This window comes from Camellia sinensis, chromosome 8, assembly GCF_055761805.1.
Source record: "Camellia sinensis isolate YWXY chromosome 8, ASM5576180v1, whole genome shotgun sequence".
Classification (NCBI taxonomy): domain Eukaryota; kingdom Viridiplantae; phylum Streptophyta; class Magnoliopsida; order Ericales; family Theaceae; genus Camellia; species Camellia sinensis.
Window position 1 is genome coordinate 170,132,356 of NC_138968.1, and position 13,110 is coordinate 170,145,465.

The window sequence follows — 13,110 nt, forward strand, 5'->3', positions numbered from 1 at the left end:
CATATCAGTATAGAAGTAGATACAGAAAAAAAGGAGGAGTAATTGTTTTTTTGTTCTTCAATCATCATTAATATAAAAAACATGGAGATGTTTATTTTTTTTCATAAGAAGGAAAACGGTTGGTTTATATTTATATGAGATTCTTGGAAGCAGATATATCATTTGAGTGTTCGACTCCACAAATAAAGAGATAGTTGATTTAGGACTTTTCATAACTTTTAGAAAATATAGTAAATTTAAAAGGGTGAAACTGAGATTTAAAAAAAAAATGTGGAAGACTTTTTACACTTTAATAATAGTAGTAGATATATGACTCTAGGGGTGTAATTTTGGCCCGTGGCCCAAGGTGGGCCCGACCCGTTAAGGCCCGAGCCCAAGCCCAGCCCGAGGCCTTGGGCCAGGGCCTGGGCCATCGTTTTGGAGCCCGGCCCGACCTATGGGCCCAACCCATTGGCCCGCCCAAAAAGCCCAGCCCGAGTCCTGGCCCGCCCAGCCCAGCCCAACCCAACCCAGCCCACCCGATGGCCAGTGTTATTTTTAATAGAAAATAATAAAATTTTGGTGGAAAAAATAAAAAAAAAATGTTTAGGCCCGCCCAAAGCCCGAGCCCAGGGACTCGGCCTGGTCTACTAGCTCGCCCAAAGCCCGAATATCCCTGTGCCTGGGTTTGCGCCTAGTTTTCTGGCCCATGGGCCGGCCGGCCTGGCATTATTTTTGGCGGGAGTCCGCAAGGCCCGACATGGGCCCGACCCGAGCCCGGATGGATCGGGCCAAAATTACACCCCTATAGGACTCCTGGAATCAGATATATCGTTTTTTAGTATTCAACTCTAAAAATAAAGAGATTGTTGGTTTATATAGGACTCTTTATAACTTTATAAAATATAGTAGATTTGAGAGGGTAAAATTGAGATTTTAAAAAAGTAGAAAACATGGTAGATTCTTCACACTTTCATAATACAAAAATAAAGAGATAATTGGTATATATAGAACTCTTTATAACTTTAGTAAATATAATAGATTTGAGAGGATAAATTTGAGATTTTAAAAAAAGTAGAAAACATGGTAGACTCTTCACACTTTTATAATAGTAGTAAATAGTAGACCATTATTTTTTAATATTTTACTCAAATTTTTATTTTTTAAATTCATCTAATTTAAATACATTTAAAAAGTACAATATTTTTTTATTTCTTTTTTAAAATTTACCAAATACAAAAAATATAAAAATATAATATTTTTTTTGTATTTTGTTATATTCAATAATTTCTCTAAAATTTTTATACAAATTTTATACTTTTTTAAGTATATCAAGATTAGATCTAAAAAGTTCAAAAAAAAAAAAATCATAATTAAAATATTTTAAAAAATCACAACAAATACAAAATACAAATTAAAAACTCAAAATTATTTATGAAAATTCCAAACCAGAGTTGTTTATGAGAATTCCCAATCTTTGGAAGGATATTGCTGTACTGTTTAGGAGCACAAAGCCAAATAACTCGCGTTGCACAGATTCAGGAAAAGAAATGAACGTATTCTCTTCCGCTTTATTTGGTTTAGAAATTTAAGAACAAATTTAAAAAGAAAAAGAAAAAGAAATATATAAAACTAAATATATTTTATTTACATTTCACCTACTTTTTTTCTTTTCTTTTCTAAATTCTTCAACCAAATACAATGCTAAAGAAATTTATGAACAGTAATTTGAGTACATTGCTCCAAGAGAAGCTTTGGCTTTTCAAGATCGCACATGCTTTGAACAGTGATCAATTTAAAGCTGGAAAGTTCTGGTGTTTCTTGAGATCTTTGCTTCGCCAGTTGCTTTCAGAATATAGCCAGGTTGATGTTTCATGTTTGTTTGTTTGCTCCCAAAAAAGCAAGTTTCACTAGCAAAAGCTCAAAAGGGAACTGGAATTGTTCCTTGAAACAATACTACAAAAAGAAGAAATATTGACGTAGTTATTTACAATTGATAACTAATCATCTTCATCGCTTTCGTAGTTTTGACATAGAGACATTAGTCCAGAGCTAGAAACATTTGTTTTGTGGTCCTCCTCATGTTTTGCCGGTCCATTACTGTTGGAGGCTGATGATGGTTTCCTAACAACAGAAACTCTAACTGACGGAGACTTGAAAATGAATTTACCATCACCTGGTGCCTGGGCATCCCCTTTGTTTTCTGTCAATAACCATAGAAAAACAAAAATGAATCAATACCATTACGAAAAATACTGTCCTCCAAATTCACAGAATATCTAGTCAACAGTTACATTTATACAGAGCAGACACAATTAGAGCAAAATAATATACTACTTAATTTGCATATAATTACTTGTTTAGCCACGAGGCAGAATGAAATGGTGCATAATAAACACGTTTCGTCAAATTTTGTACAGACGCAATATGCTTTACCAGACTAATTGCAGTTTCTTCACATTTCTTTCATAACATTAGATTATGAAGTTAACAAATTATGAGCTCATATAGTTATCAAGGTTATTTAGCACAATATTTTCAGCGTGCATGGAAAATATATCGTTTAACATCCCAGACATACAGAATTATGATTCACTATTAGAGGAAATTTTAGCAAATGCACAAAAATTCCAACACTTTCTAAGCAACACAGAATTTATAGGGCCCATTTGGCATTGTTCTCATTATTTTTGGTTTTAGATTTTTCTTCTCTTTTTTTTAAGTAATGGAAAATACAAATACAAAATTATTTGCATATCATTTTCATTCAAGTCAAAATTTTGAGAACTCAAATAAAATAAAATAAACAGTTCCTGAAAATGGGGCGTTTGCAAGAAATTCTTACTACTAAACATGTTTTCAGTATCGTTTTTATTTTTTCAATTTTTTAGAACATTACCAAATGGGCCCTAAAATTCATTTGTTTGCTTGGAGGAAAAAAAAATCCTACCCATTTAAGAGTTCAAAAATAAGACTTGCCATTCAGGAATGCCCATGCAGCACACACAAGAAAGGGCGGTTTGGAACAAAGAGCAACTAACTATTCAAGTGCCCTTAAAAGTTCTAGAGAACATATAACTATAGCGGTTGCTAACTTGCTACACATGCATACTAAGGGATAACAGACAACAATCAATCAAATGGAACTTTGCAAACATTAAAAAACTGAATCTAAGAATTATTTGGACCAACTTAACAACCTTCATTCTTGGAATTGTAACTTGTTTTCATCAGATAATCTGTTGGCTTAGTGGGAAGATCTTCAGAAACCTTTCTCCTCTGCTCAAGAAACATAATGAACTTAGTAAGAAATGCATAGAATTCATAAAGTTTATTGATTTATTCATTTCTTGTTTCAGGTACAACAGTATTTTCATTGTAAACACCAACTTTGATTTCCATTAGTGCTCCTTGAAAGTGTACAAGCATGAAAAGAAATGTGGGTGTGGGGAGAGGAGGCAGGAGCAGAAGAAAGAGTGTATGCCAACCTAGATTTATAAGTTTAGGAGTAGAAGTATGTATGCTGCATATGGCACAAAAGAAGTGTCCAATATATTCAGCTTTCAATAAAGTATCACACCATTCCTGCTAACAGCAACATGCACAGGGTTAACTAGCAATTGATACAGAAGAATCAAATTGCTATCATCAGGGTTCCTTTCACATGTATTTTAGAAAATTTGAAATTTGAAATCTTCCTTGTGCTGAAGTTAATGCCTAGACTTTTTCTCTATGCCATCCAGTTGTGTGTTTTTAAAAACAAATTTAGCCCAAGTGCAAGGGACATGGCACAAATAAAATGAATCCATCATAAAGCGTAATTATCAAAATGTTACAATTTGTGAATTGAATCTTACGATTCAGATAGTTTGAACACCGTTTTCAATATGAATCACTCGCTGAATCTCATATCATAGAGATGACACGTGAAACTATGTGGCATAAAATAATTTCATGATTTGTATGGTTCACTAGCCTCTCAATGTCAGAAATTGTAAAAATAGCTTTTCTGTAGTCTTTCCCTCCACTCCTAAAGTAAGCTTCCCAAATACTTTTTAAAGCCTTCAGAGTGAAAATATATTGAAGGCATTTGAACCTAGCAAATATGGCTTCCAATCGTTTAGATATGCTAGATGTTAGAAAGTGTCTTTAGGAAGCTTTGAATGAAATAAAAAAGAAAGAACTATTAACTTCTTCCTTGGTTTCATCCTAATGGATATCCTTCAAAACAACATACAACATAGGATATCATCCTACATGCATTTAGTTAATTCAGCCGTTACTAAGGCAAATAGGTAAGGAGTAACTGAAAATTCACTAGTTTCCCCTGTAGGTTGTAGGTGATATACTAGTAGCCACAACCCCCATCATACATGTTTTTTATCGCATCCTTATACCCTTTGGTCACACTCTTTTTCTCCAACACCAACCATCTTATATTTTTAGGCACCATATTGTAAACTTTTTCTAAATCTATAAAAAAAACCATATGTAGATCCCTCATTTTCTCAATGTACTTTTCTATTATTCTTCTTAGTCAATATATTGCTTCTTTAGTTGATCTACTAGACATAAATTCAAATTAATTAAAGGACATTGTCGTTGTAACCCTTAAGAGATGCTCAATCACTCTCTCACAAATTCATAGTATAAATCATGAACTGAATGTCTCTATAATTGTTGCAATTTTGGATATCTCATTTTTCTCCACTCATCATGTATATTCCTAGTCATTAGAATCTTATTAACAAACTTTGTTAACCAAGACATCCCTCTTTACCTAAGCATTTTCAAGCCTTAATAAGGATACAGTTTGATCCTAATGCTTCCTTAATTTCATCTTCTTCAGTGCAAGTTACACCTCAAACTCTCTTAGTCAACAATAAAACCTATATTCTCTAGTCCCATCAAAGCTATCATATTCCTCTACTCTTAGATTTTCTAAATGATTTTTATTTAACAGTTTCTAAAATTAATTTTTTCACCTTTCATTAACCTCCTCATCCTTGACTAACACCTTCAAATCCTCACTTTTATATACTTAACCTGATTACGTGTCTCGTTTCATTTCTCTCAATTTAGGAAATTTATAAATATTATTTTCTCCATCTTTTTTTTTTTTTTGGATAAATTATTTTCTAATCTAGAATAAAGATTGATGTAGACTTTTAGCTTAGCATCCCTAATTATCCTTTTAACCTCCTTATTCGCCAATTTATCTCTCTTAAAATCTTCATCCTGTTTTATCCTTTTGTCATTTTTCAAACCATTCATTGGATACATATTGATCATACAACCAAATTAATAGTAAAGGATCATACTTTTGAATTATTGTTTGATGTTTCAGCATTCTCAGTTGAAATCTGAGATAAATCTTCATCATCATCAAGAATATCATCATCGATCCTACGAACGACCTCTCTTGGTGCCTGAGAAAGAATTTTGACACCAAGTATAAATCTCACGAGTACAAACTACCAGAAAACAGAGGCAGCAATATAGCAAAGTAGCAGTAGTTGGACAATGATATACTCACTCCAAATAATGATTTTATGAGTGCTTCATCCTCTTCTTCCAACTTCTTTTCCTGTTGACAAAAAAAATCCATGACTTAGTAAGAACTGATGGTGATAAAATAGTATCCAAATTCACATGTTTTGAGTTCCTACGCTGCCTTGACAAATTCACACTGCAACTATGATGTGGTCAAATAGCTATACCTCCGGATGATTTGTTACGACATCAATTGGTCCAACAGTTTAAAGTATAGAAATACTGAAGCTCAAATTCCAGCAAAATTTAGTTTGCTTTTGAATTCGAGCCCTATCAAATTCTCATCAGATCAATACAGCCAGTGCCCAGCCTTAACACTGAACAAATTTTAGGTAGGCATGCCAAACCAGCCATTTAACTAACTTATCTCAAAAGAAGAAAAAGAGACATTCAAAGACTTTAATATATATATATATATATATATCTAGAACTTATTACTTGTGTTAATTTTCAGTTCAATGAGTTAAGGAGGCAACCTAAATCAAAACCTATTATGTTCAAAAGTGAGTAGAAGATTACTTGAATGCAGCCCATCCAAAAAATGGTCAAACTACATTCTTACTTCAGGCAGTTCTGCAATATATAAAATAGTATTGCCAGCTAAACATAAATTCAATCCCACATTAGATACTGCTGCTGCCATTCACATAAATCTAGTACATCAAAAAAGTGACCAAAATCGCAATTGGGCTTCATTGTTCAAGGCCTACACAAAATGCATTTACACCCAAAAGGTTGAAATAATGAACTAGCATACATGACCTTACCTTTTCCTCAGCTGAGCGCTGCAAGACCTCCAGCATTGCATCTACACTGATAGTTGCTTGTCTTGACTGAAAAAACATAAAGAAGACTTGTTTTAGTATGCTTAAAATATAAATTCAAGTTCACATCTGAGTAAAACGAATAAAACAACAAACTTTCACACACTTGGCTAATGATCCCATATGTCAGGCATATTGACATTTTAACCCAAAATAAGTTTACCAACCTATGAAGTTAATAAGGCCATGAATTCAGTAGCTGAATCATTAAGTTATTCTCAATACATCTAGAATTCCAACCATGGCCTTGCCTGACTCTATTGGGTAAGAGTTGGGGTTAATCGGGGTTGGCAATTAATAAAACTAATCTGGTCAAGGTCGGAAATAGGGCATCCCCTCCCCGAACCCCCAGATTTTTTATATATTGATTATCAACATACCCTCTTAATATATGTTTATTATGTTCACTACGTACTAGTTATTTGACTAAGCAAGTACCTTCATGGACTTCACTTCATCCAGGGCAGCAAGGATGTCCATCTCTCTTTTTGAATCCAAGGTTCTATTCTCCAAGGATTTCATTGCATCTCCCATCTCTTCAGTTTCCCTTTTTTGTTTTTCCTTATCTGCTTCCTGACAAAGAGAACAATGTACAAATTGTATAAGAAGCCAAAATCAAAATCATTATTGCAACAAAATAAGGAGATCTAAAGATGAAATAGAAAGCTATATATGGCATGCTAACTTAATACCTCATCCTCTGCACGCCAAGGTTCGAAATTCCGTGATGCACCCGACTCAACAACATAGTCTGAATTTTGCGGGTCAGTCTTTATTGTTAACTCAGCAGAGCACTTAGTGCATTTGAAATAAAACCTGAATATTTGGATCCCCAAGTATGTCTGCAAATAGTTTTAACATTTCAGTCAGTTCACCGAACAATAGTAATACATATCTCATAGTCGAAGTCTGAAAAGGATGTATTTTACTGATCACAGAAATAAGGATAAATAGAGTAAAGATAACAATATTATAACCGTAACAAGGGTATCCATCTTTCAAACAGCATAATGTTGATATTTCATCCAATGTCACCTCATGCTTTACATAGAATATGTTCAGTCAGAACATCACTTCATAAGGTTAATCCCTATGTGAAAGCAGAAAAAATAAGGTAGATGGCAAAAATCTGGTATCTAGAACAGTAGTAGATTTGTAGTGACAGCACTAGGGGTACATTGAATCCATGTAAAAATATGGTTGCTCTACTTAGAAAGTGACTCTAGATTTATGATCAATAGTTGCCTTCTTACACAACTTGTGTTAATGTAAAATAAATTGATGTATATATTGATAGATATTTTGAATGTTACAATGATTCCTATATATATAGAAGAGTAGGTGGTAGTAGGTGGTAGATGGAGTAGGTAAAGTGGAGGTGGTAGTGGTGTAGTGGGTTAGGTTTAGTGGAGTAGGTGAGGTGGTAGTGGTGTAGTGGGTTAGGTTTAGTGGGTGAAGTAGGTGATAGGTTTTAACAGCCCCCCGCAAACTCAAGGGGGATAGGAACTAACCAACTTGAGTTTGGAGAGAGTAATAAAACAAGAAAATACATAAAAATAAAAGAGGGTAGGAGACACTGTATGGTCGTGTCAGACCGTTGGTGAAGACACTGTATGGTTGGTAGACCGATGTAGAAGACACTGGCTCGTGTCGGACCGATGTAGAAGACAGTTTATGGGGTCATGTCGGACCGTTGTAGCAGACAATGTTGTGACAGTTGTTGTGACAGTTTACGGAGTCTTGCTGGACCCTTGTAGAAACTAACCGGAATCAATGTCGGGACAGTTTACAGAGTCTTGTCGGACCCATGAAGGAGCTAACCGGAATCAATGTCGGGACAGTTTACAGAGTCTTGTCGGACCCATGAAGGAGCTAACCGGAATCAATGTCGGGACAGTTTACAGAGTCTTGTCGGACCCCTAAAAAGTCGCACCCTCAAAAGGTGTGCCCAATTTTTCAAAAGGCGTGCCATCAAAAGGCGTGCCCAATCCATAAAAAGGCGTGCCATCAAAAGGCGTGCCTATCAAAAGGAGCGCCCATGTTGTCGGCGAGCGCCGAAAGGCGCATGATGCGCGTGTCTGCCTCGGCTATTTAACCAAGGTTGAGGCGGAGGCTGTGCAAACCAGTCTGAAACCGCCGAAAATCCTTTGAAAAAACTCTTCCGTTTCTGAGAAAGAGATTCTGGAACACTCTGTTGCCATTCTGTAACCAACCCTTCTCTGAAACACTCAGCAACCCATAACATGGCCTCGTCTTCCCGTTCAGCTACCCAGAATATGGCCTCTTCGTCCCGTGGTCTGCTCACTCTCTTTCCCGACCTCAATGAGTCAACAAGAGAGATAACTGGTGCGGTGGCCAGTGAACCTCAACCAAGCGCCTCTGGTTTTGCTCCGTTGAACTTTCCGATGCGGTCGGTGGAGCAAAAAATGGCGGTGCAAACTGATATTGAGGCCAATCAGTATACTTTGAAGTCATGTGTTGAAACCATGACTGCGGTCACAAACTTGTCGCACCGGCTGCAGAGTAGGATAAATGAGGTGCAGCAGTTAAACGCCCAACTGGCTCTGCTCCAGCGCATGTATAAGGATGCGCGAGCAGAGATAAGTGTGCTAAAGGCGGAAAATAAGGAGCTGAAGCGGAAGGCCACCGTTATGTTCCGATTTGGAGGGCCGCCATATGCTGTAGTGGAGGAGCAGGGTGGAGTGATCATGCCCAGTGGAGTGGGAAACACGGAGGCAACACCGGCAAGGGCCGTCCAGGACGGAGGCAAGAAGAAGAGACCGGCGGCAGAGTAGAGAAGAAAAATCTCACTTGTGGATGTGGTTGTTTGGGTTGTGTGGGTTGGGTTGTTGGGTATTGTTGTTTTTTTTTTTTTTTTTTTTTGTTTGTTTGTTTGTTTGTTTTTTTTTTTTTTTTTTGGAATGAAAAAGAGAAGATAAAATAAAATAAATAAAGGTAATGTTGAGGGCGGTGGTGTAGTGGTTTATGTGTAGTTGATACCAGCTTTGTCTGGTACTCATTACTTGAGCATTATACAACTCCAAATAAAATAAATAAAGGAAAAGAGGTGGACAAAACCCATGTGCTATGCCTTCACCGTCTCCAAACAAGAGAGAGAAAGAGCTCGTGTGTGTCTCCATGGTGTGTTTGGTAGCAAATTGAATCAAGGGGTTGATCTCTCGGCATTTCGAAATATCCTCGAAATCGACAGAGAGAGAATAATCTGCCCCATGTTTGAGAATAAGATGTGGAACACAACAACCTGAAAGAAAGAGAGAAGGGTAAAAGGGTTTGGTGGTGAGATCTCTCAGGCGACGCCAACTAACCCCTTTTACAGCCATATGCAAGGCAGTCTGCCCTTTCTTGTTGCAGCAGTTGTAAGGACGTGATTTCATGGAGAAGGTCTCGGCGGCGGCGGCGGCGGCGGAGTCGGAGGAGTTGACTGTGGAGGAGCGCAACCTCTCCTGACCGTGCTTGCAATCTGGCCAAATAGGCTTTTGATGAAGCAATTGCTGAATTGGATACCTTGGGAGAGGAGTCTTACAAGGATAGCACATTGATTATGCAACTTCTTAGGGATAACCGCACGCTGTGGACCTCAGATATGCAGGATGCGTTGGAGCAGATGAGATTAAAGAAGGTCCCAAGCAAGATGAAGAACAGAAGTGAAACACCAATGGCGGAGTAGAGTTGGCGTCGGTAGCAGTCGGAGCTGCGACAGTGGGCAGCGTGCGAATGGCGGTGCTCCTCGATGATTGCAAAGCTCTGATATACTGGCGGTGAAGAAGAGTGAAGGTATGTGTAGAAAATTCTAGTGGGCTAGGTTGAGGTCCGGCGGACGGCTAAGGTGAGGTTGCCGTCCGCCGGTGAAGCGAAAAATATTAAGTTTTAAACTTGCTCTGATACCATGTAAAATAAATTGATGTATATATTGATAGATATTTTGAATGTTACAATGATTCCTATATATATAGAAGAGTAGGTGGTAGTAGGTGGTAGATGGAGTAGGTAAAGTGGTGTAGTGGGTTAGGTTTAGTGGAGTAGGTGAGGTGGTAGTGGTGTAGTGGGTTAGGTTTAGTGGGTGAAGTAGGTGATAGGTTTTAACAGTTAATCCTCTAACCTCAATTGGAGACATCTACCATTCGTCACTAGTTCGGAAATAATAGGTAACCCATAGAAACAGGGGAAGAATAATAACTTCTAATAAAGACAAAACTGAGGGAGATCCTGAATTTTTGTGCAAAACATTTCAAGTTTATTTATTTTTTCTTTTTTCTCCCTAGAACAAAAATAATGACCTTCCAGTTCATATGTAAAAACAAGTTCAAAAACACAAGAAGTTATGCAGACATTTTGATCAGTTAGAAATCATGGTAGTTATGCACAACATTCTCTCTGGATAAAAACCTACAAAATAGTTTAAGGCCTAGATAATTAGTCCTTATCTAACATCAAATTAATAAAAAAAAATTCTAAGTGACTATAAACTAATTAAAATGGTTTTCCTTACCGGTAATAAGCAGATTGATTTTCGATGTCAAAAACATGTATTAAAAAACAAAGAAAAATAATCATCACGGTACCAAGAGATACCATCCCAAAAGGAACCAAATGTTAAAACAAGTAACCTGTCCCATAGAAACTAGTTTTGTAAACATCATAATTTAACTTAAAAATTAGAAAGATCATAAAACACATCATATCCCACTATACATTACATATGAGGAACCTATGACTAGAACGCTTGATATGCACAATCACCAGCATGGAACTAGGCCCTAAAACATGCATGAACCAATAGCTATTTCGTTTTTTTATTATTCACTACGTGCTCATACCACAAGGGTGTAGTCTGATCAATGTGTCTAGGTGATTAAACACAAACCACCAGTAAAAGTTGACGTACACAAATCTTTCGGTTCTCTACAAGTCCCATGGATAAAGCCCAAGCTGTGAATAACATCCAAAAAGTACACTTTTCCTCACAAAAAACTGTTGCCTCAATTACATGCCAACAATATTCGAGTTCCACTAGTATACCCAAAATTCCTAACAATCAATCATTCTAAAACAAAGACATAACGGCCTGTTTATTTAGCAGGACTAATAGTGAGGGGATTAATAATACATGAGATTAGGTTAGGATTGGTTATCCGGCTTGGTTAGTGAGATACATAATTCCCTCTTGTGCACGTTTATTTTGCAATAGATATGGAAATATATCATCCCAATTATATATATGTTTTGCATTTTTAGTTGTAGGATTAAAAAATCCATCAATTTTGTTGAATAAAATGGCCGTTGAAATCTAATCCGAATAATACATTTACAACCAAACAATGTAATGTGAGTCTTATGAATTAATAATCCCAATCAGTGATGGGACGGTATAGGGACAGGCAGTGGCCATGGTCCCTCCCAAGTTTTGGAAAATTCAAATACTACCCCTATATTTCATGATTATTTATAATATATAATGAGACTATTTATAAAATATATAATGAGATGATACCTATTTTATAAAATCACTCACTAAGTTTTTATTTTATCAGTATTTTATAATATATAATGAGACGATTTTAACTATTTTAAATCATAAAATGAAAAAAATGGCTTGTTAGATTTATTTAATTTCATCCTTATGAAATTCTGTTTTCACAATGCTTGTATAATTTTTTTTTTTAATTTGTCAGGTACCAAAACTAGTCAAATCTTTTTATACACACACCGAGGCAATAGTCGCCCAATCAAACAGATATCTCAAAAAAGCACAAATAGATAACAATACAAATACACAATACACAACATGTAGAGTCTCCACTTTAGAGAATTATAAAAGAAATTTCTCAGATAGTGTAATCAAGGACTATGAAAGAGATTAACAATTAACAATTACGAATAAAAAGATACATACATATATATATATGTATACCTCGCCGATGACGTCTTCCTTGCGGGAGTTGAACTTGGTGCCTTTGTAGATGTAATTGCCGCAGGTGCCGCAGCGAATGCTCATGGGAAGCATCATCCGCACCTTCATCTGCTGGTTCTTCGGCTGCCTCCGCCTCGGAATCTTCGCCGGATCGAAGTCCGGCGGGTAGTACTTGTTCAACACCTTCCTTTCTCCCATCTCTCCTTACCAAAACTACTAACAACAAAAAAAAGTTGATAGATTGATAAATTTGTTTCAAATTCAACTCTCACACACACAATGATAATCAATTTTTCGAATCAATGGCGGTTCTGTGGAAAATTTAGAGTCAATTAGCGTCGTCGTCTTCTTCTTCTTCGGCTTCTTGTAAACCCTTGCCGTCTTCGATTTTCTGTGTCCCCTCTCGATCGAGGGGAAAGACTGGTGTGTACAATATGCGCAGAACAAAATGTCATAATTTAAAAAACGGGTTTATTACGCTTTGTAGTCCAAAATTATTATTAAATTATTTATTTTTTTAAATTATTAATTACGTCTATTAGGTCTTTAAAATATATAAATTAAAATTTATTTAATTCTTAAATTATTAATTGAATCCATTAAGTTTTTAAAATATTTAATTAAAATTTATCTAATCGATTATAAAAATAAAATATAAACTCATAAATATTATAAATTAGTAAAATATCCTATTTAGTTAAGATTTTATTTAAAAAAAAACTTCAATTTTTATTCAATCTTTGAAAAATGGGCGCCAATCCATATATTAAATTTGGAAGCTTTTTTGATAAGTTTTATTCCATCAAACCCATATTTTCTTTT

At 35.9% G+C, this 13,110-nt stretch overlaps 1 protein-coding gene across 3 annotated transcripts; it reads right to left on the reverse strand.

Moving 5' to 3' along the window:
- Nucleotides 1–1,578: 1,578 nt before the first annotated feature.
- LOC114322071 (uncharacterized) lies at nucleotides 1,579–12,760 on the reverse strand. Of its 3 annotated transcripts, XR_014338673.1 has the most exons (9): nucleotides 12,289–12,752; nucleotides 7,049–7,198; nucleotides 6,795–6,929; nucleotides 6,300–6,365; nucleotides 5,516–5,566; nucleotides 5,301–5,408; nucleotides 3,468–3,564; nucleotides 3,180–3,258; nucleotides 1,755–2,182 (listed from the first exon to the last, which is right to left on the reverse strand). XR_014338673.1 is itself a non-coding variant. In XM_082884084.1 (8 exons), the coding sequence occupies exons 1-8, from the start codon at nucleotides 12,484–12,486 to the stop codon at nucleotides 1,980–1,982; spliced, it is 990 nt and encodes a 329-aa protein (XP_082740210.1). In that variant the 5' UTR covers nucleotides 12,487–12,760; the 3' UTR covers nucleotides 1,579–1,979. The 3 variants fall into 3 exon arrangements, 2 of the variants coding, with proteins under 2 accessions (XP_082740210.1, XP_082740211.1); XM_082884084.1 differs by lacking the exon at nucleotides 3,468–3,564 and having other exon boundaries at nucleotides 1,579–2,182; nucleotides 12,289–12,760; XM_082884085.1 differs by lacking the exons at nucleotides 3,180–3,258; nucleotides 3,468–3,564 and having other exon boundaries at nucleotides 1,579–2,182.
- Between the last annotated feature and the right edge of the window lie 350 nt (nucleotides 12,761–13,110).